The sequence below is a fragment of the Zosterops lateralis genome, assembly GCF_965231275.1.
Source record: "Zosterops lateralis genome assembly, chromosome: 3".
In the NCBI taxonomy this organism is placed as follows: Eukaryota; Metazoa; Chordata; class Aves; order Passeriformes; family Zosteropidae; genus Zosterops; species Zosterops lateralis.
This window is the reverse complement of record NC_139764.1, coordinates 101,132,171-101,157,860: the sequence shown is the minus strand read 5'-3', so window position 1 is coordinate 101,157,860 and position 25,690 is coordinate 101,132,171. Positions and strand designations below refer to the sequence as shown.

The window sequence follows — 25,690 nt, the reverse complement described above, 5'->3', positions numbered from 1 at the left end:
CAAAACAGTGACTCTGTGTCACTCCTGTACCAGCACTGTCCCAGGGTGGGGTTTTGTGTAAGCTCACATGAGCAGAACTCGCCAAGGTTGTGCTTTTCCTGCTTTGGCAACACCCTGAATGCCCCATTGTGCCAGTCAGTATGTTTGTTACAGTTACATTGTTCACATTTACAGTAGTAAAGGAGCACCTTTGCTCCATTTTTCTCAAAAAACCTGTTTAATGACAGTTCAAAACTTATGCTGCATTTTTCTCATGGCTAGCCTCCTTCCTCAGAGGATCACAGGATAATCCACATATGTATTAGGCACTAGGTGAGTATTTGAAAGAAGAAAATAAAAACTCCTTTGCTTAAGTGTACCTGTAGAAGACCAGCCTAGATCAAAAGAAGTAGCAAGTAAAAATTTTGGTTGCAGTCTTGGGAGGGAGAGAAACACGGAAGAAAGTGACAGCAGATAATAAAATATCGTATGTAATGTTTTGTAAACAAAACCCCTGACATTTCAGATGGTTTTGCAGTAGATCTGGTAGAGTGTTACACAGGTGATCACAGAAAATCTTTCAAATTAATGTGGCAAGTTTGCTGCACTTTCATTTATGATTTTTTAATATTTTAATTGCTCTGTAACACTGAATTATTACAGCCATTTAGGACTGAGGTCAAACAGCTTATTTAAACATTTAATTATCGAAAACCTGCAATTCATTTATTGCTTTTTTCTGAAAATGGAACTTCAAAATGTTTTGATGAACTGCTATGGGAAAAAAAATCTTTATCTGAAAGCAATTTGAAAGATCATCTGTATTTTCCTCAGTTTCTGAGTTTAAAGTTTCACAACATGATGTAGCAGATAGACTCTGAGGACAAAGAAATAATTTTCTTACAGTAAGTGTGTAAGACACCTCTCCAAAACACTTAATCTATCCTTTTCTTACTGGTCCTACATTTGTGTCAGATACTGTGGAAGTTCTACCAATAGTCTTTAGAATTTATAGGAGAAAAGTAAAACCTGGAAGGAATCCTAATAATTATCTTAAGAATTTAAGAGTTATTAAGAACTTTCTTTAAGGAAGGAAACTTGCTTTTAAACCAAAGAAAATATTAAGAGGTATAAAAAAATAGAGTATACAAGGAGTTTTACAATGTCTTTCTACAAACCTGTGTCTGAAATTAGCAAGGAATATTTAGAGCCTTGTATCAGATATCCTGAAGGCACAAGAAAAGTTTTAATAAATGGAAGGATTCAGAAGAGTTATAAAAATTAGGCCTAGAAAAACGTAATAAAACCACATTTTTTCATTTCTTTAGCCTGGTGAAAAACATTAGGATAGAAAATCATTAGTAATATATCGAAAGTAGATTGGGAAAATAGATTGGGAAATTCTTTTATCATAGAACAAGAATTGATTTTACATGAGAAATGGAAGCAGGATATAAAAAAAATGGTAAAGGCTGAGACAGGAATTTGATAGAAAACGGAGAGGAAACGTGTGTTTGTAGGTTCTCCAGAGTGTTTGGAATTGTAATCAATTGTAATTAATGTTGTGGAGAGGATGTTGTGCCTTTTTTTTAAATTGGAAGAGAAAAAGATAAATATCTGGGCATTCTCTTACAGCCTCTGGTATTGGTCACTGTAAAAAGATGCCTTAGTGAGTTAGAAAAACACATGAAGTAATCTAGTAAGAAAAAAAAAGTATCCAAAATTAAAGGGAAATAATATAAAATTTGGGTTTTAAGGTTGGATTTTTTAAACTCAATTTACAAATTTAAAAGTTCATTGATCAAAGAAAGAGGAAGCCCACTTTAGAGAATACAGTTGGTCAAAGCGTAAAACCTAATAACCTAGGGAAGTGCCTAGTGCTTATTTGTTGATTTGCATTGTGTACCTTCAGAGGGAAGCCAAAAAGATAAATTCCTAAGATTTTTATCTCCCTGCTCTGAATAGTTTCTACCTTTCAGTTACACAGATATATAAAATTTATATTAAGCCATTGGTGTCACCAAATCATGAATAAATGCTATGGTCAAGCTAAGAGTCCAATTCTCAATACTCTACAGTGGCTGATATAGACATGACCAAATTTTCAGCTGACATTAACTTTAAAAAGACCCTGAGAGAGTGCACTGTTTTATTTCTGCAGCAGAAGAGAGGATTTAATTTCCCTTTTTATTTTCTCCCACAACCACTTTACTCTCTGCTGCCTGATTCTCATCTGTCAGTGTCTGAGGTAGCCTATAAGAGCTGAGGACAGGCAAGAGCTCCGGAGTAATAAATTTATTAAAAATTCCTTTATTTGTCCACTAGATGACTCTCTGATCTATTGGACATTAGCAGGAAAAGAAGTAAGACCCTGGGAATAAAAAAATGGATGTCAAGGTGGGGGGGGAGGTGGGGCAGAGGGCTTGGTTTGGGTTGTTCTTCCATTTGCTGTTGATATCAGTACTTCAGTATGCTGTCAGCATTGAAACAACCTACCCAAGGGTCAAGACAAAAGTCAGGCTTATTTTACAGCAGCCCCTTTTTTTGTTTGGTTGGGGGTTTTTCCCCTTTCAGAGTCTTCTAGAACTTAAAGGTAAGGAATCATACACATGCACACAGAGAAGAAGAAAATAAGCAACCTTGGCAAACTTATTAGGCAAAAGTGAGTCCAGTGTTAATATCATCACATGAAAAAATAGGTATTGGCAGGAAACAGTCTGATGTTATTTGGTCCCAAAAGATCCATAAAGTTTCAAATCATTCCTTCAGTAATTTTGGTCTCTTCATTAGAACTGATATAGTTGCTCCATCTCTTCTATGAAGAAAATCTTCAGGATTGTGTAGCATAAAAGTTATAGTTACTCTGCTTCTTGCTTCTCTCCCTCCTGCCTCCTTCTTTCCTCCAGTAGAGAAATACTATGGTTCCTAACAATAAGAACTTGAATGCAGGCCTATGGAATTCAAAAATTCAGCTCTAATTTGACATTCCATATGTCCTGGGTTGTAGTGTATGATGTACACAAAGTATTTATTCTATCACTATCTTCATGAACTGTTGAAACCAAGTGAGGCAGTGCTCTAGTGTAGGGCTGTCTTCTGCTGATGGCCCATCAACACCTTGCCCATGACTCACAGGTAACTCCCTCCAGGAGTTATCTCTGTTTAATGGGCCATCAAGGACCCACTTCACAACTCATCATCCCATTGTGAGATGCTCCACCCAGGGGGAGGAGCCAAGCATTCTCACCTGGATGTAATCTGGGATTTGGAACAGTACAAGCAGCCCTTACCTACTGGATTCCCAGAGGAGCAGAGCTACCAGACCTTTTTCTACAGGATCACTGCTTCAGGAAGAGCACCTCATCTGGACTGTTTCCACCACCCTGCTCAGGTTGTATTCTGACTCTGTCAGTGGTCCTTTGTGTTATTGCATTTATTTTATTTTATTTTATTTTATTTTATTTTTTTTATTTATTTATTTATTTATTTTATTTTTACCTTTTTACCTTTCTTCTTATTAAATTATATCTCTGACTTGGAGTCTTTCACTCGTTTTGCTTTCAAACCACAACACCATAATAGAGCAATATCTTGATGCAAGTCATTCTGAATGATGAATTGTAAGGCTGACTGCAGAGCTGACATCTGCAACATTTTAGGGCCTGAAAAGCTGAGTGAGCTGACCAGGCAGATTAGGCAGACCTCTGAAGAGAACTATTGGATGAGGACTTACAATAAACCCCAAAATGTAGTCTGCTCTCATGTTTTCTGCTAAATCAAAGAGCAGATGGTATGGCTTCTTCGGAATTTGAAGCAGGCACTGTGCTGTCCACTTTTATATGTTAAACTGGATGACAATAGGCCACTTAACAAATAATTTCTTTAAAAGTACTTCTACTTGTTTATGAAGAGTCTAGGAACTAGCATTACTACGACAGATGTTTGTCCTTTTTTTTTAATATATATAAATGGAATAAATTACATGCACCAAAATCCAAATAGATTTTACTGTGCCATTCATTGCTGCTTATGTCTAATGGAATAAAAGATACAATTTTGAAGATCGTGTGTGAATATTTACATAGTTTAGATTCTGATACCATGACCAGAATCACCAACCAATCACCATTGTTTGTCCAGGTCAAGAGATAATCATATTTTCAGAAGAACTTATGAAAAGACAATATGATCAGCAGAAGTTTAATGCGGTATCTAAAAGTATGAGAAAAGAGATATATTTTGGTTACCTGTTAAAATGTTCTAATCTTCCATTGCAAACTGGAAATAAAACTAATTATATCTACTTACAACTGAAAAAGTGTTTTCATAAAATCCTCATTGATTTCTGAAGTATTTGGATTTTTATATACATTTTCAAATCTTATTCTAAAGTGTACTCGTAATGAGTGAATTAATGAACAAATTACTAGTTTAATTTAGTAAACCAAATGCTAATGACTACATCTTTCCAAGAATGGATATTATCACTTTTTATTTTAAGATGGGATTATTTAAATATATTTGTTTTCCAATCATGAAAAAAAAAAAAGTAAAATTCAAGCCTGTGAATAATGACCTAGTGTAAATTATATTATTGTAAATGATATTTCAGTTTCAATCATGGCTTTATCTTTTTCTATCCTTTTTCTATCCTTCTTTAGGAATAACTGAAGCAGGGACTGTGGATTGGTGTTGGAATTTTTCAGGCAGCCATTTTCATTTGATAATTTTCAGTCAACTCAGAAATTTATGAAAGGAGCATTTAAGATTTCTGCATATCAGTTTTTAATCCTTTATTCATCTGTCTTTCTAGATAGGAAATGTCATTACTTGATGGGACTTGATAAAGTGATTTATGGCATCTGATCAATCAGAGCATATACCATCACAATGAACTTGAAAAAAGTACAGTTGAGCAGTGAAGTAAAGATATACAAATGCTTCCTGTCATTGTCTTGCATTGGTTAGCTAAGACCTAAATTTTAAGAGTTTAGGAGTTGAAGAAAAGAACTTGCAGAGAGGTGGCTAGAATTTTTTATTACTTAAATTCACCTTTGGTACTTTGAACTGTGCAGCATTAGCACTTCAATATTTCCTTCATTTTAAGTAGTTTCATGTTCTGTGCCATGGCAACTATAGGCAGACTATAGCCATGAACAAATTGAGTCTAGAGAGAGCTTCAGAGCAAGTCTGGCCCTCATTCAAAACCTTTTGAAACAGATGAAAGAGTGTCTATTGACTTTGATGGGCTTTGGCTTGAACTATTCCAGCTTCTACAGGCAGCATTGGGTTCTGATTACGGCTCCAGATGATGTCCATGTATTTTATTCAATTGCTTCTTAATTATATGTATTGAACAGCACTGGGAAAAGGTCCAGGAACATAGGACATTTGCCTTCAAGGATGATGTTACAACTGAATGCAAGAACATCATCCTTTTTTTTATGCTACTGAATTTTCTGTGATTCCCTGCACAGTAACACAAATTTTGCTTTTGGGATATCATCCATCACACTAGAGCAGGGGTGGTGACTGTACAGGCATGGTAAGTTGGAATGCTGACGGACAAAAGAGCACAGGAAATACTGTCCACATCAGAATTACTTTTGTAACCATTTAGGCCTGGCTCAAAATTGCACTTATCAAGCTGTAGCAAAAAACATCCTTAATTGCATTTTCATCAGATTCAAAGCTGCGTGACAATGAGGAAAGGCAGAACTTCAAGCATATCAAGCATTATGTATAATATATAATACAAAACTTGTATTGTATGTAATAATTATAAGGAATAGTCTATAAGGGACTGCCAGACAAAGAACAGAGTACCTGAGAAATAACAGCTTTTCTGCTTTAGAAAAGACAAATATGTGACTGTTTCTGTGATTTTACAAAGTAAGAATGTTTTTGAAGGTTTGTGGCCTTTCTCTCCACTTCTGTGAGTGGAATGTGCTGATCTAAGAACATGACAAGGAGGACAAATGGTTTACCACCTGCTGCCTGAGCACTCACCCGCAGGTCACCAGTCTTGTCAAAGAGATTTGCGTTGATGGAATATGAAATGGCATTGCCATCAAAACATATAAGATTATCTTTCCTTTGAAGAAAAACAACGGCTAATGTAACTTTGAGGACAGGAAGGCAATTAGTTTTAAAATACTAGACACAAATGGGAAAATGAATTTGACTTTGCATTTAATAGAAGCTGACAGTTTTAAACTCTGAAAGATGGACTTCTTATAGCACTTTTCAATGACAAGTCCCCAGCTAGTGAACTGATTTTGAACCATAAGAGTGGAATCACTTGAATAACCATGTCCAATCACTGAAAAAGTTTTTTGCTATACCTAAGTGGATTTCACAGAACATCTACTCTTTGTGCCACCATACTCTCATGAGCCACAGACATCTCCAGCAATCCACGTCACAGGAATAAAGCAGAGGAGATTGTGGGAATTTCATGAATTCTTTTAAATAAAACTTTGCAGATGATGTAAGAAGGTGAACTGCACTATATGCTACAGAAGAGCAAACTGCTTCCTCTGCTTGCAAATGTAAACAATAATCTGGTTAATGAATAAATCATTGAATATATGAACAAAATACAGCAATTAATCACTTGAGGAATTACAGTGTTATTAAGGGTATCAAACTTGGGTCTTCTGCCTACCTTCAATTCTATCTTAATTTCACCTTTCTTCAGCTTACATTAACTCAACATCAGGATCTCAGCTTTAGAAACTGAGATTTCTCAGAGCTCTGGCAAAAGGTCTTACATCAATTTCAAATATTTTTTTGTCATTGCTTTGAGTAAGAGTTCAGGTAAGTTATTAACCTTAAAGTGTGCTAACTTAATCACAAATGGTTACATTAATTTCTTACACTTCAGTCTTCTGAAAGCAATCTGCTGTCTCCTTGCTGTACTGACTATCAGTAACACTATCTAACCATATTTTGATGAAGACAAGCGAGTGTATATATATGGCTGACTGGACATCCTGTCATCTATAGAAATACAGAGCATAATATAGTCTTTACTAATAAGGTTACCTAGTTGATATTCTAGAGGACTATTGGCTTTTTTTTTTTCCTAGCACAAAGCATCCTTTCAAATGTAATCTGTATTATTTATCCATATCTTCTCTGTCTCCATGTATGCTACCTGAGATTAAGGTAAAACCAATGCCAATAATAATCTGAGATTTTTCAGCAAATACAGAATGTATCTTTTTTTTTTTTTTTTTAAGAGAATCTGCTGTAATTAACATAAAACAGGAATTTATAAATATGTGCTGATAATGTTTTCTCAGATATGGTTGAAGATTTCATTAACAATATTTAAAACTTCAAGAGTTATGGAAAACCATCTCTCATATCATTACATTATATACATTAGAACACCTCTCACATTGTATCACCTCAGAGAAATTATAATCTCACAGAATGAGCCATCAGATAAATATTTTCTAAGATATCAGTGCTGGGTTCTCACAGTGAAAAACTATTTCTCTGGCAGGCCACCAGCATTTAAATTTGGCAGGCTGTAGTGTAGTATAAGGTTTACTTGTTCAATCAAGCATTCAATTAACTAACATGTCAGTATGTTGGTCCTTTGTGAGACAAATAAATGGCAGCTAAAGTGCATTGAGCCGTCTGAATGGATAGTTGTGTAATTAATATTTGCTTTTAATTTATTGTAAGATGTCCAGATGCTCTGGCAATAAGTTCCTGGGAAATTCTTAAAATAATCGACTGAGTTCTGTAAACTTACTAGAGAGCAGCAAGTTTTCCTGTCTCTCTCTCTATGTGGTTAGAATTGGGAAAATGATTCAGCAGACCTTTCAAAAATTTTAATTTTTTTATTAATATATTGTTTGTAGATACAACATAATTTCTGTGTCATTTAATGTTTGTTTAATTACAGGGTTTATCTATTATCTATAATCTATCTCAGACTGTTGTTGCTCTGGGATCATACAGCATTCCCCAACTCAGTAGTCCAAGATTTATTGGTTTGGCAGAGAAGAAAGCATGTAGTTTCAGGACAATTTTTTTCTAAGTTACTCTCATTGTTGTGAGCTACTCCAGCAGTTAATCTTAGTTGTGTAAACAGTGAACAGGGAGAAAGAAAGGCATTTGCAATGTGTGGTTTTATTACATATGTGCTGTTATAGGATGAGTTGTCCTCTGGGCATGGTCCAGATGAGTAACTTAGGCTGTATGTACCACTTTTACATTAAAAACTGGAGGAGGAGGGGAGATCATAGCCTTTCAGTGTGTTTTTATCCCACTTCAATATGTAGACTAAGATTATAGCTATGCTAATCTAAGATCATATCTATGTTAAAAGATTCCCTGTAGCCATTGGAGATCCAGGCATCTTCAGAGAATGACTTACCTCGGACATCCCATTCCCATTAACTACTGAAAAAGCCTAAGTCAATATTGATGATTGAAATCAGGTGAATCAGATTTTTATGTGGCAACACTTTGCATTTCACCAAGGTCTGCATTTCACCAACATGGGGTGCTTCTCGGCAACCAGATGAGAGCTAGGTTGATTTGCTATATTGCATATTTTATATTTACATCACTGACACCATGGGAATGGCAAAGACATTTCTAAATATGATTCCACTGGTAATTATTTGTCAGTTTCATATGATATTACAGGCCCTGGTGGAAAGTCCATTATGTGTTCCACTGTGCCATTTCCAACACTATTTTTTTATGTCTGGTAAGTCTTAGAATTGATTTTTATCTCCACTCTCTGTTGCATTTGCATCATGCATTGCTCCCACTCAGAAATTGGACAAAATGTCATTTGTAGAAGGATCATTCCCACAACTATCACCCCTGGCTTATTTTTCCTCTGACCAAAGTTGTATTGATTTTTCTACTGCTCTCTTTCTGGCTAGCAGTTAATGATCACACTCAATGTACAGATAATAGAGATGCCAGTATCCTTGTAGGGGTTAGCTGTGATCACACAGAGCCATTCTTCTGCAAAAGTAAAAGAAAAAAAACCCAAAAACACAGAGATCCCACAGGCATTGATCTACATAGACACATTTAATTGTGTGATAATGGAAACCCCACCCAGAAGGGGTAGATTAGTGCATAAATCAGATTTAAAGAATACCTTTTCAACCTTTACATCTTGCAGTCAAGATACAGAGGGTCCATTTTTAAGATAAACTGCTTAGCAGTTATCTTTTTTTTTTACATGTAGTACACTATGATAACTTGTATGTTTAAAAATATTAATATATTTAATATTTAGTACGATGGAATATTGAATTCTATGTTTTGTAAGATGTATTTGACACAAATGAAAGCTTTTCAAAATATGTGAGTAATATTTTCCAAGCTCCACATAATCTGTCTTCAGTGTTCAGTTTTTAACTGGAGTCTGCTTGGGGGCTTTGTTTTCAGGAGGCAGAAGTTTGACAATATTTGGAAAAAATAACCAGTTTGACAGGTCTTCAAGATATATTCTATATATTCAAGATATCTTCTATATATTCTGAGAAGCTGAGGTTCCACAAATGACTAGTCATATTTGTAAAACACTGAACATTGTGAACAAAACCAACAAACAACTCTTTTATGTTTTTGAGCTATTCCATCTGAAACTAGTTCATATAAGGATTGGAATAGTTAAAAAACACGAATTCAGTCTTCCTGCCAATATAGTAACTCTTTTATACTTGAAAAGGTCTCTATTCCTTTCCCTTTGCATTGTTTGTTTCAGTAAAACACCCCCGATTTTTTTTTTTAAGTCTATGAAGGCTGCTAACCAAACACTTCTCTAAATATCAATAGGAATCTTATTCCTATCTCAAGAAAAAAAGAAAGATATGACACTCCATAGACGAACATGAAACAAATTTTCACTGACATTTTTTTGTTTCTACTTTATTTCCTTTCTCGTTATCTTGGACATTATTCTTAGGGAAGTCATTAAAAGTTCAAAGGTATGTATGAGATTAAGGCTTTTAGGAGAATGAAATTGAAGATCAGTTTTCAGTACTGAAATTTCTTGCAGTATGCAAAAACTTGACATTTCTATTGCTCTTGGGGTACCTTATCAGCAGACAGTGAACTTTGGGTTCCTACGGATTAAGAAAAGTTAGTAGCATGCTGTGAAATGGAAAAGCAAAGGATTATCCTCTTTATTCAGTGTACGTATGCAAGCTTCTGGCATGACAAAATTTAAAGGGTATCATTTCTATAATTGGTGCTTCTAACACAGAGAAGTTTTATCTGCACATGCTTCTATCTGTATACAAAGCACAAGTATAAAAGAACAGCCCAAGATTTCTGCTGACTATGACTTTTCTTTTTAGAACCCATTTTTTTCTATCAGTTTTTTTTTCCCTATTTCTTCAGCTTGAGAGATAAAGTAGGAAACTCTTCTACAGCCCTTAGGGGATCCAGGCAGTATTACTGCCAGGACGAATCTGCATATTAACTAACCCTTCGTGTAGGGGTCTAGCACCTGACACTCTTTTATATTGCTATAATTAAAATGAGTCGATGGGTCAATTAAAGTGAACTTTTCACTATTAATGACCCTTGATTACCCCTAACTGAAGAATCAATGGTATAAAGTCAGAACAGGCAAGAAATACTAATCCAGAAATCCTGGCAGGTAGGCTGACATATCATGCAATGAGGACTGAGTCCAAAGCTAAAGTAGGCTCTGGCATATTAACAGTTGTATCATTTAGTCTCTGATAAACATAAACAGGTCCTTGAATTCATCTAAGGTACTTCTGTCAGTAATGTCATACCCTAACATGCAATCTAAATTTCTTAAAAGAAGCTGTTGCTGATGCTCTGTCCAATGTTTTAACTGCTAGCAATGGTGGTCCATGATCTGTCAGACTGCATTGACCTTTAGTAACAATATATTTATTTATTAAATGAGTGAATTCTCTTACTTCCCATAGCCCATGGAAATGACAGAAATCTCTGGGCAAAGATTTGGCTCTGCTAGTCTTTGTAACATAGGCTTGTACATGGAAAAGGGCCTCATATCACCCACAGGTAGTTTGATGAGGACAAAGAATTTTGGATAGGTAAAAGATCAGTAGTCTTTCACCAGGTGCAACAAAAACTATGTGGATGAGGACACAGAATAACAGGGCTATTCTATTTCTTGAAATGAAATATCACTTTTCAAGGACTCAGAAGTACAACTCTCAGCAATTCAGTCCACAAAAACCACTCTTCAGACAGAGGTGATTTTCATCCTCTATCCGTTAAGTAAAGTTTCTAAAATAAGTTAGTTTAAGCCTAACTGTGGTCCAAATAACTCTGGTGAAAAATCACTAATGAATTCAATAGAGGGTGTCCAATCAGTAGTAAGTGCTTTTCAAAGTCACACCATTTAGTCTTTGAAATAAACTTACCAATTCAAAGAAAGATGAGAAAAATCAAGAAAATCAGCCACTTTACTTTAGATCAACTACACAACTACAGTTGAGCATCTCTGAACACTAGTAATTTCAGTGATATGATTCCAAAATATTACACTGAGTGGAAGCGCATTTGAATTATGAAAAAAAAAAAACAAATCCTAGTGGCACTATCCATTTAAAGATGTCAAAGAGAAAGATAGATGAATTCTTCATTGGATCATTCTTTTATTTATAAATACACAAGTCAGTAGCAGCATAGTTCATTCTAAAAGGGTACTCATTATTGCAAAGTGTAGTGTTTCTTGATATTTTTCCTCCAGTAAGTAGCAATATGTCAAACCCCACATATTTAACTCACTTCTCTTGATGTCAGAAGACCATGGCATACCCTAAAGAACAAATATTTGAACAGTGCTAAAATCCTGTCAGCAAACTCTTGGCTACCCATCTGCTACACAGATAATATACATACTGAAATGACTGACATTCGTTACCAATACTAACAAAATAGTCAAGACTTGTCGTGTGCATGTATGCATAACACACGGTATGCAAATCTGTATGTATATACAAGTACATCTATTAGTTATATGTCAATATGCATATAAATTTCTGCCTAAATATTTACAATCGATTAGTATATTTTTCAGGCTTAGTTTTATATTGCTTTCAGCTGACTGAAAGGGCATATGGAAACAATAGGAACATATGGAAGAAAAGATCTGTTTTAAGACCAGATTGTGGTATGTTTACTCATATTGAATAACATACAAGGAATACTTCTTCTGTGGCATAAAATACTCTGCTGTGAAGAAGTGTCACAATACAGAAGTTTGTATTTATTCACAGCTAGGCATCTGGCATTTATTTACCTGCAGTAGTGATGGTGTCATATCAGAACTAAATCTGGAGTTGGACTGTTTCATTTATTTCCAAATTCTTCCCCATGATAATTTTGTTGAATCAGGGTTCTTTTATTTACACAAACTGGGAACAAGCTCTTACCTCTGCTGTATAGAGAGTAACAAGAAGGCTTATTAAGATTTCCCATTTATAAACATTATGCTGTTTAGTTTATCAGCTTAAAAATGGGACTTTTCAAAATGCATTGCCAATGCCACACTGTATCCAAATAGTGTTTAAACTGTGAAAAATTGTTTGCTTCTTAAGGCTGATGAGACACTGCATATTTTACTCACCCCATTTTCCCTAGGCAGTAGCATGGATCTCCAAAGTGTGAATAGTTTTATGTATGAGGGGTACACAGCTATTCATTGTCTTGCACCTTGGAGAAGAGAAAGAATGGAATTTCAAGCCTAGCTCTGAATGTCTTCCTTGAACAGCCTGAATTTTAACTGCAAATTCTTCCACCCTTTCCTGCTGTAGCCACACTGGTTCCAAATTCCACCTGAGATCCTGTCAAAATAGCTGGAGATATTGGCTCTACAGAACTAAACTCCAATTTTTTATTTGTGCCCAACACATGTACCCACACAGACACACAAAAGAAAGTCCAAGGGATGTTTGAAAAGCATTAACCCACTTCACCTAGGAAAATGCCAATTTGCATAGATGATTACTATATGTACAAGTAGGAAAATGTAATTAAGGCCCTTATGGTAGACATCACTCACATGAGCCTTCCATTAAATTCCATAGGAGGTTGCTGCTGAGGTTTTGATCCTGGCTAGTCCTATTCCTTGATTTTAGCCCAAAGTTAGTGCCACAGGAAGGGGAGAGATCTTGTATTTTAAAAATCCTGATCCTGCAGTTTTCTGAAGAAACAGAAATGCCCCAAGGTTCCATAATTAAATATGAAAAAATCCAAAACAACTATATTCTTAATCTGAATGGACTCTGCTAATGGAAGTTCTATCATTCCTCTGGACACATCAACTTAAATACATTTGTGCTTGATGCAAAATATTTAAAATTAAGAAATGAAATTACATATTACTAGCTCCTGAATTATAAATTCATTAGCAAAAAAAAAACCCTAGCTTATTTCTCAAAAGCAAATATGAATAAAGTAACTGTTATCTTCAATGGAATTTCAATATAAAAAAATAGAACTTCACTGAGGATTTGGATTATTTAGACAGAGAACAGTATTTTGCAAAAGACAGAATGTAGAATGCCACAACCACTTTAGAAAAATAAAGCACTGGCACAGTTTATATCTGTATAGATTATATCTACATAATCTGGAACAAATCTGTGGATATGCCCAGTAACACAAGATTCTTAGTCCATTCCCTTTTTTCAACCTAACATCTACACTACTCTCTTTTTGATTTACTAGCAGTTCAGTAAAGTATCTGTTCCCAGCCAGTATTCATTCATTTTCTTGACAATAAACTTGTAAAAAACTCTTGATAGATCAAACTAATATTGAGTCAGAAGACCCATGAACATAAGACAGCTTCATATATTGAATTTGAACTCATAGGACAGAAAAGTTAAATATTTCATAATAACAAGTTAAGCAAATAAATTCCACACTTGCCATGAAACACTGACACTCTAACAGCAGCACTTGATCACACTCTAGTCGTGTAGTGTTATCCTTCAGACCTCAATTCTGCAGTGAAACCCCCTCAGCATGGTAGCCCAATCATACCTCCGTAACTATTTCTGGATTACTTCTTTGGCACTGGGACTTCTATCTTTCTCCTGGGTTATAAAGCAGGAAGCAGAGTGTTTTCACACCATAAGCAGCAGCACACAGAATGTTTTAGTCATATCCAAGTATAATTATGGGCAGGATACTGTCTATACACTACTCTAGTAGAAATCTTTCACAGAAAATAATTAAATCTTGAAACTTGCAGTAGCATTCCCAGACCACAACTTCCTCTGTAGTTGCAGACAGAGGGTGGGGAGCTTGGCAGGCTGAGGCACCTGATCCCACAAGATGCTCTATGTGAGACAGCATTCCCTCAACTCCAGCAAACACGGCTGGAGTTACAGACGCTCAATACATCACATAAACAGGTCTATAAACTCTGGCAGCTTTGCACATTACTTACCTGAATATGAAAGACACTTAAGTGAAATGAGGCAAGATAATTAAGAATGTACACATTCTAGCACACACCAAGGGCCACTTCTTGTCACACCCCAAAGGCCATGTCTTGTTGCACCCTGCTTTTAACCTGAAATCCACTATATGGATCAATAGCATATTGCCATAAAAAGCATGCTATGAAGGTTTTGGTTTAGGTTGGGTTTTTGGCTTTTTTTCATTTTATACAAACATTAACAGTTGAAAGGAGAAAAAGAACCCTAAAAATTAAAACAAAGTCCTCTGGAGACATAAGATGAGGATAGAGACAAAATCTGACAGCAGCAAAACCTATTTTGCTACCCATCCTTAGAGTCATCTCCCAATATGCACTGCCAATAAGCAGTAAACATTCTGGTCATGACAGGAAAACATTTCACAAAGGCTCTCTATGTTTCTAGAGGACATGAAATGAATTTTTAATAAAATGTTAAGTCTCAAAGCAATTCAAAAGATTGAATTTCGAAAGAGAATCATATCTAAGCAAAAGAAATTCTACAGAACTGTTACTCAAATAGCTAACAGAAAGCTTGAAATGTGACATGTAAGAAAGACTGCAAAGTATCTTGACATTGCTGTCATATTACAAGTCAGTACTTCAAGAGCAATGAATGAGATGTAAATATTTACCCTAGGTAGTGAGACCAAAGAATGCAAACAGATTCCAGAGATATAATACAGTTAGTCAATATCTTTAGTGCTGGAAATGGAAATGTTAACTCTGCCAGGCCCACTGAACCTAAATGATGAATACATTTTTTACCTGTAAGTCATTCACATCATTGCCTTTTTTTGCAGCTGACTGCTCCCTGCCCTCTAATTCTTGTTTCAAGGCACCGAACAACTTTTATATCCACTTTTCATTCAGTCTTTTTAAGAGATTCCCCACTGCCATATCAGGTTAACACCGCTTGTTTTAGAACCTGTTTTCTTCCCATATTTTCTCACAGTTGCCTGTGTCCATGGTCTCCCATCTCAGATAGGTGGCCCTCCTGGTCTCTGAACTGTAATCTTAAATCTTACTCTTCCTCAAGCTCCACAAATTTTAACCACCTCCTAACAATCTGATCCAAAGTTCACTGGTCAGCAAGAGCCATTAACTTCAATGGGCTATGAATCAGGACTAGATTGCTGCCAGGAGCTCTGGACTGAAATCTAGCTGAAGAAAAATAAAAGAAACTGCATGGGTGCCCTTGTTGCTAATTACAGACTGCTACTTGAACACAGTCATGGCAAGACTATATCCTAGATTAATACCAGCTGTTACTATTTCCAATATTTTTTTCCAGTCCTTATGCAAAGGACTAAGGCCTTACATTGTTGTACCTTTATTTGTACAAATTCAGAGTGATGCAAAAGGTCTCTGACACAGCTTAAATAAATAAGCATACACAAGCGTCAATAATTTCTTTTATGTATTACAAAATATCATTCTGCATCCAGCTGGGTAAAACAAGGAAAATCATCATGTTTATGAACCAGGTTAGTAAATCATTATAAAAAAATATGAAGTTAAAATGGGGTTTAGAGTGAAAGAGTATTCAGAAAGTGAGGAAAATTCTATTCTTCCAAGGGACCTGTCAAATCCCATTATTAACCTAACAGCAACTTGAAGAAAAAGCATTCCAGAAATCAAAAATAACACTATGACTCTATTTTTCTTGCCTTCATTCACAAACATTGCGGTACTTATTCCCTCTTCATTTAATTCTCCCTGCCTCTTGCAACCTCAGGTCTCTAATGCATGGTTTTCATAAGGAAAAAAAATAAATTGCTTTTGCCCACCTTTCCTTCTCCTGTCAGTTTTTAATGTTTTGTAAGTGCTTTGTTTGTAAAGCCAATGCTGTTCTGCAATCCCACAGTGCTCCCACCAAGTGGTACAGGGAAATCAGTTCTAACAGACCATTTAGGCAACCTGATGTGCAACAATAAGATACACAAACACTAGGTAGAAGAGTCTGTTCATGTTATGGGAAAAGTTAACATCATCAGACAGCCACTATTGCCTATATAAAGCTAAAATATTACACATTTATTAAAAAGTATGCTGTGGTTTGAGGCTATTTCAACAGTAATTACAATTCACATTTTTATCCTATATTGTACTAAACAAGGTACTTTAGGGAAAGTGATAGAAGTAACACTGCCTGCTTCCACGTAATTTTGCCACATTTATTAGCAAGGACAAAGCCAATTAGATGACCTTCACTGAAGAAGTGCAGTTTTGGGGATACAGGTTTTTGTTTATTCTTAAAGATATTTAGGCTAACACTTTTATTATAATGAAGTACACTCCACCCTCGCAGCTTCAGCTATAGTAGGAAAATGCTTTGTAGAAATGAAATTACTGTTGCAACAAGGTTGCTTATGAGATTGTTTAATAAAAAAAAAAAAAAAAAAAAAAGAGTTGGGACACAGTACATTGATAGGGAGTGGAGTGTATCACATATATACAAAAGAGGATTATTACTTCTGTCATCTGACATTGATGTGGGAAGAGAGAACAAAACCAAATGCATTTTCTTTCCAGCACTGAAACATGCAGACAAAATTACAAGTTGTACGCAGCTCAGAATAATAAAAAGAAATGCCCCAGTATACTTGTTTAGATTTCTTCAAAATATATTTAATTCTCTGATCTTTCACTTCAAAACTTAGAATTGAGCAATGAGTGAACAGGATCTGAAATACAGACAAGGCAGTGCTCACATGACATTAAAAGGCATCTTTTAAATGCTGCTGTGGATTTCTAAACTTACACTGAACAGAGTTTTTAGTTTCCGGGAATTTAAAATGCAAGATGAACTTGGCCACATTACACCTATTTCTTTAAGTGGAATTGTAAATATGCAATAAATTGCTGCTCCAAAGAGGCAACATGCAAAATTCAGAATTGTTTCTTGCAGGATTCTGTTGACCTGTGCATGGATATTGAAGCAGTGGTACAAAATCCACAGCTCAAGCATGAAATCCTAGTGGTTGGATCTCTGAGTATATTGTTCTCCGAAATACATCACTCCCTTTGAACCACTGAATTTAGTTTTAGGAAAATAGCTGCTCACCAACTTTAAAAATACCCAAAAAACAAACCCAAAAAAAAAAAAAAAAAAAAAAGAAGAAAAGCAGGGAAGGTGGGAGGAGGGAAGAGGTGGAAAAGAGCTTATGCATTATGATGACATTTAGCAGAGAGCTGCTAACAGAAAGCAAAGGCAAATATTTTAAATGTGATAGATTTCAACCAGAAATGTGAAAGTACTTTTTCCTAGTAAACAGCTTGCCAGAGTTGGCTGGACAAAATTTGGGTTGCAGCTACAGGCTGAAGCAGCAGTGTGGAGAAAGAAAACAAACAGGCATTTATCCTCCACCCCAACACCCCCTTTCTCTCCCAGTTAGCAAAGTATGACTGATGCTTTTGGTTGGCCACAAGGCAAATATTAGCTAGAATCTCATTTAGCTACATCCACATCCACTGTCCCAGATGCTTAAAACTTATCATGGATTAAAGCCATGAAATAAAAATTTAAAAAGAAATTTCAATTTGAAATTTTATTGGCATGTTGCTAGAATGGTCAACATCGACTGACAGGAGAGACTTTGTCTGTCCACATACTCTGAGAACAGCCTTCCTGCACCTCCCCCCTCTTTTCTTCCTCTCTCTCACTCTTTCAGCATTAATGCTATTAAAAGCCAAATAAAATACTGGCTATGGGTGTAAAGAATGCTGGTTTTTTTTGGAATGTTGCCATGGATCCTGCTTCCAGTTGCGTCCCACGGAAGGAGGGTGCAGCCTCCTGACTCTACGGCAGGCTGGTCTCCCCGGGCAGGGCAGAAGGAAGATAGCCACGTACTCCTGCTCCTCCCTATTCTTTCCCATCCACTATAGCCAGGTCTTTGATCACCCTCAGTTTGCCACTGGCATCGATCCTGCGCTTCTCACGTATTAGATCCTCCAGGCTGTGGAACCTCACCGTGTGCACCTTGTTCTCTGCCAAGTGGATCTTGAGATAGTACTGCTGCTGGTGCTGGGTGCCAGCAGCCGCCTGCAGCTCCCCCCCGGCTTTGAACTCCCGTTTCCCGAAGCGGCACCAGGCGGCGAAGCTCTCCGAGTTAGTCCAGCAGATCTCGTCGCTTTTTAAGCCCAGGTGCCCGCAGGCGTTCTGCACCACCAGCTCCGCCACCAGCGGGCGGAAGCGGTACCAGCTATTCACCACCCGGCCCACGTTGCCCGCGGCCGCCTCGTACAAGCTGTCCTGGCGGATCTGCCCCTGGTGCAGGTGGATGATCTGCCCGCCGCCCACGTACACGGCCCAGTGCGGCGGAGGGTGCTCCGACGGCCCCAGGTAGAGCAGCTCCAGCAGGTCCCCCGGCTTGCAGAGGGCGGGCAGGGCTGACACCGAGTAGACGCTGAGGTCCCCAGCCTGGGGGCCGCTGCTGACCTTGGAGAAGATGCATTCCTGGCCGCGGAAAGCGGAGAACTGGGTCTCGTTCAGCACCAGCTGGTGGTGGAGGTGGTGGGTGGGCGTCTCCTGCCCAGGGCTGCCCGAGCCCTTCACGCCGTACTTGTCTGGCTGGCCTCGCTCGTCCAGGTCCTCCTCCTCATCCGAAAAGAAGTAAGCCACCCCGACGCGCAGCTCGTCCTTCTCGATCCCCGAGGGGTCCCCGGTCGGCAGCTCGCTGTAATTCAGGTGGGTGATGCGATCCAGTTGATTTCCCATCAATGACAGGGCGAGGCGAGGTTAGGAATCGCCGGATCTAAAGGAGGGTGGGGTGGGCAGAGACAGAACAAGAGATGGGAAGGAGAGCGCACGCAGAGGGAAGGAAATAAATGAAAGAAAAAAAAAAAATCAAGGCGCACACAAAAGACTTCAGCGATTCCGCTCTAAGCCCCCATCCCTTCCCGACTCCTTCCCTCCCCTTCGTGCCAGCGAAAAACTCCCAGCGCGGACCCTTCCCCTCCCCGGGGTGCGGGGCAGGGCACAGCCCGACTCCGGAGCGCCGCCAGAGGAGCCCCCGCCGCCCGCCGGCCCCGCGCACGGAGTTGCACCGGGAGTCTCCGCCCTGTGAGGGGAGAGAGCTCCGGGGGCTCCGGCCGGAGGGTCCCGAGCCCTCCCTCCGCCGGTGCGCGGCCGAACCGCGCCGGGCAGCGCTGCGCGTGGGGAGGCGGCCGGAGGAGCGCACGGCCCCGGGGCTGCCGGCCCTGCCCGCCCGGTGCCCGCAGCCCGCCCGGGACCCCGCAAGGCACAGGCAAAGAGCGGGCGATCGGCACCCCCGCCCGAGGGGACCCTCCCGTCCCCTTCCGTACCCGTGGTCGCCCAGCGCCAGAACCCCCCCAAACTCCTTTAAAGTCGTCCTGTCCCCATGGGCGCCGCAGAGGAAGCGCGACCCGTGCCCGTCGCTGCCGCCGCCCGGCTGCTCCGCCCGCGCCGCTGTGGCTGCCCGGCCCCTCCGGCGAGCCTAAGTACTGGCGGCGCCGCGCGCGAGCCCGCCCCGGCCGCGCTCATTGGCCGCGCCCGGCGGCGGCGGGGCCGAGCCGGGGCCGAGCCGGGGCCCTGCCCGCCCGCGCCCCCGACACGCCGGGCCCGCCCGCCCCACAACCCCGGCATGGCCCGACCGGCCCCGACGCCCGGGACGCCTCCGCAGAGCCCCGACCCTCGGGCTGCTCCGGCCGCGCCCTGGGCTGCGGCAGGCGGAGCGTCCCGGGGGAAAGGGGGTGCCCGCCGCGTGAAGCCGCTGCCAGGCCACCCCTGCAGCGGACAGAAGTAAAAAAGAAAGAAATAAACCCAAGTTTTTTTAAAAAAGGGGGAGGGAAAGTGATTTCTATCAAACTAACCGGCCCAGGAGAGACGGCCAAGAGTTGCTCTGTCCCTGGAGGGTGGAAGGGGGTGCTCCTCACCGCACTCCAGCAGCCTCACGTTACACCTGTGCGGGCTGAGCTGACACCCGGGGCTCCCTTTGCTGAGCAGAGACGGGCATTGCCACAGGGCTGCTCGTCTCGCCCGTTCTGCCTCCTATTTTCGGACGGCAGGAAGTACCCTGAGGAGGTGCCTGTCTCTTGCCGTCGCCTGGATGTGGAGTTGGAATGCTTGATGGTTGGCAGTGGGTGAGATCACTGTCTTTCCACATCTGGGCAAAGCAGCAGTTGTGGGTTGTCCTCAGATGTGACTAGAAGACATGCTATGGCTTTTCTTAAGTAAAGAAATGAGACTGTCTGGCAGTAGCAGTCCATTCCTTCTGAAAATGTATGAAATCTAAAAATCTGTCATCTGTGGTAGCTACTAACAATACACACTTCTGCACCTAACTTTGCACATAATGGAAATGGAACTCAGAAATTATTTGTCCATTTGACCACTCTTCCCCCATAAGGCTGGGGGGGATTGTAATCCAACAATGTGTCAATGATGGGATTGTAACTTGGTCCTTCTGTGTTCTTAGTCTTGCTCTATAACCGTGTGAACTTCTGAGAAGTGAGAATTTAAATACTTAAGACACTTCATGAAAAAAAATCTAATGACATTCTTTGATTCAGATGTGAATCATATTAATATACCATTTTTAGCTGGAAGTAAATCTACTCATTTCTTTGCAGTGAAAATAGTTTTGTCATCTAGCCATAAGTATTTTTACTTTCAGTGTTTATGGATAATATCTCTCTTCACTGCTGTCCTTTTCCCAGTCTTCAGGTTTGGTTATCAGAACAATAATGCCATCACTTTATTCTTATTATAGAGAAACATACATCCTTAAATAAAAATAGTGGATTTCCATTTTCAGGGTTCAAGCTGTATACCTATGTTCATATGGATCAAATGCTGAGTTTCTTAGATAAATGTGTTTACTTTGAATGATCCTTTTCTTTTCCCATTCAAATATTGATGTAGCTGTCTGTCTAGAATGGCATCTTCTTGTTCTCATTATTTTTTTTAACATATGCAAAGGCATCACATCATAGCTGGAGGAGAAAACAAAAGGTATGTTTAGTGAAATTCAAGGACTGACATCAGTTATTTTTTCACTGTGGCTTGTAACTATCACTATTGATGGTTACAGACTTCCCATGTCTCATAAACTCAGGGGTTATGGTCTGAGACTACAAGAATTAAGCTGATTTACAGCAGTTAAGGATGCAACATTCATGGTCTGTAGAATCAGAAAGATAATTTGAAAAGAAATGGAAAAATAAAAATTGTTTTCTAATACACGCATTTTAAAGTTTCAGAGGACTAAACAGAACAGATGGATGTTATTTATCTCTAGAATTGTGTAAATACTTTTCTAATGATTGTCAGAAACTATATGTTCTTTTACAGCATGACCTTCACCAACTGCAACATTTTAAATTAATTTATGAGGACACTCTAATAGGTTTAGAGCGGAGGCTGTAAAACAGTGTTTAAATATTTTGATTTTTTTTTTTGTAATAACTGTTAATGTGCTTCATTGTTAAAGCTGGTCCAAGCTGAAAGCCATTTGTTGTAGGCCTTCATCGACAGTTTCTGTTTTCTAAACACTTTACATTTTTCCCGTTTAAAGTCTGCATCTTTTTAGGTTGCACTCGCACAGTTCACACTTCCCACGTTTGCCAATCATCAAGGCTATGTGGAGTAATTTTTAGATAGTTCTAAACAAACAAAGCATTATTTCATCCTTGCCATGCAAAACAGTGGAGAACAGACTGCTTCAGCAAGCTGTAGGTGCAGAAGGATGGAGTCTGGGTATAGGAAAGGCTCTGCCCTTCTAAATAAGAGGAGTATCTCTTGTCAAATTTTAACCATTTTTTTGTGTGATCCCCTGTGGTTTTGCAAGTCTGCTCAATGAGAGTATTCTGTCTCTTATTGAAGCACTTATAATCCCTTACAATTCACCTCTCTTTGTGACCTCTATTCAGCACATCTCCAACACCCATCTCCTTGTTTTATTTCGGTTCTCTTCTCTGTACATTGTTTCATCAGTACTTTGTGCTCTACCACTATCCCTCAGGAAGAAATTTTCCCTCAGTTTCTCTTCAGTCACAGTTTTATGATAGTGTCAAGAAGTTGCCTTAAATAAAGAAAACGTATACCAAACACTCCCATCAACCAAAAAACTGCAAACTTTTATATAACTGTGATTAAAGGACACTGCTGGAGATGCCTGTTTTGTCTGAGCTAATTTGATTAATGAATTTATTATCTGCTTTAGATGTTTAACTTCTGGGTGCTTCCTTAGCAAAGCAGTGAGTGCAGACTTGGCTGCTCTTAGATGACAGCACTGGCAGTGCAGTTATCACTCTGTTCACACTTCCATTGACCAGCTTCAGCTTCATTAACTGGGGTCATAATCTCTCCTTGCACCAGGACGTTGGAATTCACAATATTCCTAATGGGTTATTACTGACCCTAATAACTTTTTCTGCATTCTGAACATAGGAAAGAGACCTGATAACATCATCAGCTCTGCCTCTGTCCTGGTCAACTCTGAGAGTGAATTTGTATTTTTCCACTGCTACTTTTTTGTGCCTGTTTCCATAGTTGGCATTTTGTAACTGCTGCATTTATATTTAATTCAATACAGTGAATGCCCTTAAAATATGTGGCAAAATAGCTACTCAGTAGCTTTTTTTTAAACTTAATTTTTAAATATTCTTTTCATCCTGCCTTGAGTTGAGCTTTGGAGCCTTGGACCTCTGTTGCTAAAAGTGGAGCTAAAACCACCGTTGATTTTAATGAGTGGAGAACATTTGTGCAGAAAGATTTAGGAACACATGTTTCAAAAAACAACCAGAGATTAAAAAAAAAAAAAAAAAAAAAGAAAAAAAGAGGGAGATGATAAGTGTGGAAACTTTCCTATCTGTTATGAACTTTATATTGTAGAAATCTGTCTATTACAATCCTGTTAACATCGAATCTCAGAGGCCCAGAAGCTCTTATCTATTTCAGGCACACTACACTTGGTAGAAACTAAATACAGTTTCTACATCTAACTAGTCTGGGAGAGTCCTGAGGTTTTGGATAGACTGAGGAAGCTGGGCCAATTCAGCCTTGAGATCACAGAGGGAGACCTACCTCACCAGTGTCCATCTGAAAGGAGGATGTCAAGGGGATGGACCAGCCTCTGCTTAGTGGTGCCAGACAATAGAACAAGAGGCAAAGGCAGAAACTGATGCACAGGAAGTTCCACCTGAACATGAGGAAGGACTCCTTTACTGTGCAGGTGGGCAGACACTGGAACAGATATCCCAGAGAGGCTGTGGAGTGTTCCTCACTGGAGATATTCAAGAACTGTCTGGACACAATCCTATGCTGGTTGCTCTGGGATAACCCTGCTTGAGCAGGGAGGCTGGACCAGATGACCCACTGCGGTCCTTTCCAGATTTTGGCCCTTCAGCCTTAGACAGCTTTTGCCATTTTTATCCAGTGATGGTGAAATATAAAATGTGAAAACTCAACAAGCTAATTGTGGTCACAGTTTTTCTTTTGACTCTTTTCTGCTCTTCTGCTGGCTTCTGGTGATTTCATGATTCTTGCATTCGCAGGGTCACTTGTAAGTAAAATTGTCCAGGACCTATTGTTTGGCCCTGAGGTACAGTACAACCACATAACTGTCTGTTTGAATGTTCTAAACTGCAAAACCAAATGACTGCATCTAAACTACCTCCTAGGAATTATTCCTAATCTATTTTAATCCCTAAAATGTATGGAAGAATATTATCTCACTTGTGCCAAGGCTTTTCAAAAGGCCATGCTACCAATTAATTGTATGAATACTACGTCACTGATCCTTGGGCTGGGCCTGTGTAGCCAACTGCTTAAACTCTGCCCAGCTCCTTTTTATCAAATAACACTTGTAAGGACTCCAGGCTTAATTTCTGATCGAGTGATACAACTAAAAACATATTGTAGTAGGAAAGATTTTGAGGAGGAACGGGAAGAAATACCTTCATTTAAAAGTCCTTATGTTTGGAAGGCTGTTACATAGACAGAATCCAAAATGGGGGTTGTCACTTTTAAGTTCTCAGGGAACAGCAGGTCAGGGTGCTGGGCAGGGGCAGGGTTTGGGGAGCTGGAGTTGCACCCACGTGGAGCCTCCCACTACCCTGGCAAGGGGAGAAGAGCAGGAGTGCTGGGCTGGGGCTAGTTGAGGCCAAGGCAAGGGAAGTCATGGCAATCATGCAAGGCCAATCATCCCAACTCCTCAGCCTGGTCCCAGCTTGGGCCAGAGCTCTGATGCAGCTCCCCAGTCAGGGCCTGAAGCCCCATTCCAGCTCCACAAAACTCTTCCTCATTAACTTTGCTTTTCTCTTGGACATCTTATCCAAGGTTCATCTTATCAGGCCTGATCTTGAACAGAAATAGCAAACCCCGAGGAAGTGATGGAAGAATTTGTAGGTCTTGCACTCAGATCCCTGACAGTAGCATCATATTCATTCATTGGAGTATGAAAGAAAAATAGCTGAGGGACTAGATTTTCATTTAGATGTCTGTGTCTGTACACTAAATGGAAACTGAACTGAATTCATAGCCTTTTTTTTTTTTTTTTCAGGGGGGAGGATGTTATAACTTAAATTACTACTATAAGCAAAGAAGCCTTCCCCATGATTACAACAATATCCTGCATGAACTCTTGAAGAATTGGATGTTGATGATCTTGAAGTTAGATCAATTAACAGTGAATTTTATTTCTTGATCTTTCTATTTCATGGATTATGTCTTTCTCAAAGTTATTTTGAGTGTTTCAGAATGTCATCATTTTCATATAGAGGCAGAAGAAACTAAACAGCAAAACCAACAACAACATCAAAACCATCTAAGCAGACACGACTACAGTCAAATAAGGAGAATTCTCTTATTCATAGTAGAATATTACATTTATGAGAGCTTTTTTTTTTTTTTTTTTTTTTTTTGGAATGTAGTCTAAAAATTCATACTATTTACATTTTTTTTTTCTGTGTTACAAAATAATATGAAATAAAATCTTGTGGTGACCCTAGCCAAGTGATTGTACCCACAGAAGCAGTGGCTATGTGATTGAAAGATCTTAGTAAAGTAAACTTGATCTTAAATTTGCTAGTTTAATCATATATATGTCCAGGCAGATTCAGTATAAGAGAATTTTTTAGGTTTTTTTATCTAGCCCATTTGGGCTTGGGTGTTTTTGGTTAGCTGATTTTCTTTTTTTTATTTCCGGTAAAGATACAGTTTCATATTATGTTTAATAATGAGTAAGAGGATTCCAATTGATAGCA

General features: G+C 39.0%; 1 protein-coding gene across 1 annotated transcript; it reads right to left on the bottom strand.

Moving 5' to 3' along the window:
• Positions 1-17,873: 17,873 nt before the first annotated feature.
• LRATD1 (LRAT domain containing 1) lies at positions 17,874-19,752 on the bottom strand. The gene has a single exon (XM_083858273.1). The coding sequence runs from the start codon at positions 19,179-19,181 to the stop codon at positions 18,327-18,329; it is 855 nt and encodes a 284-aa protein (XP_083714399.1). The 5' UTR covers positions 19,182-19,752; the 3' UTR covers positions 17,874-18,326.
• Between the last annotated feature and the right edge of the window lie 5,938 nt (positions 19,753-25,690).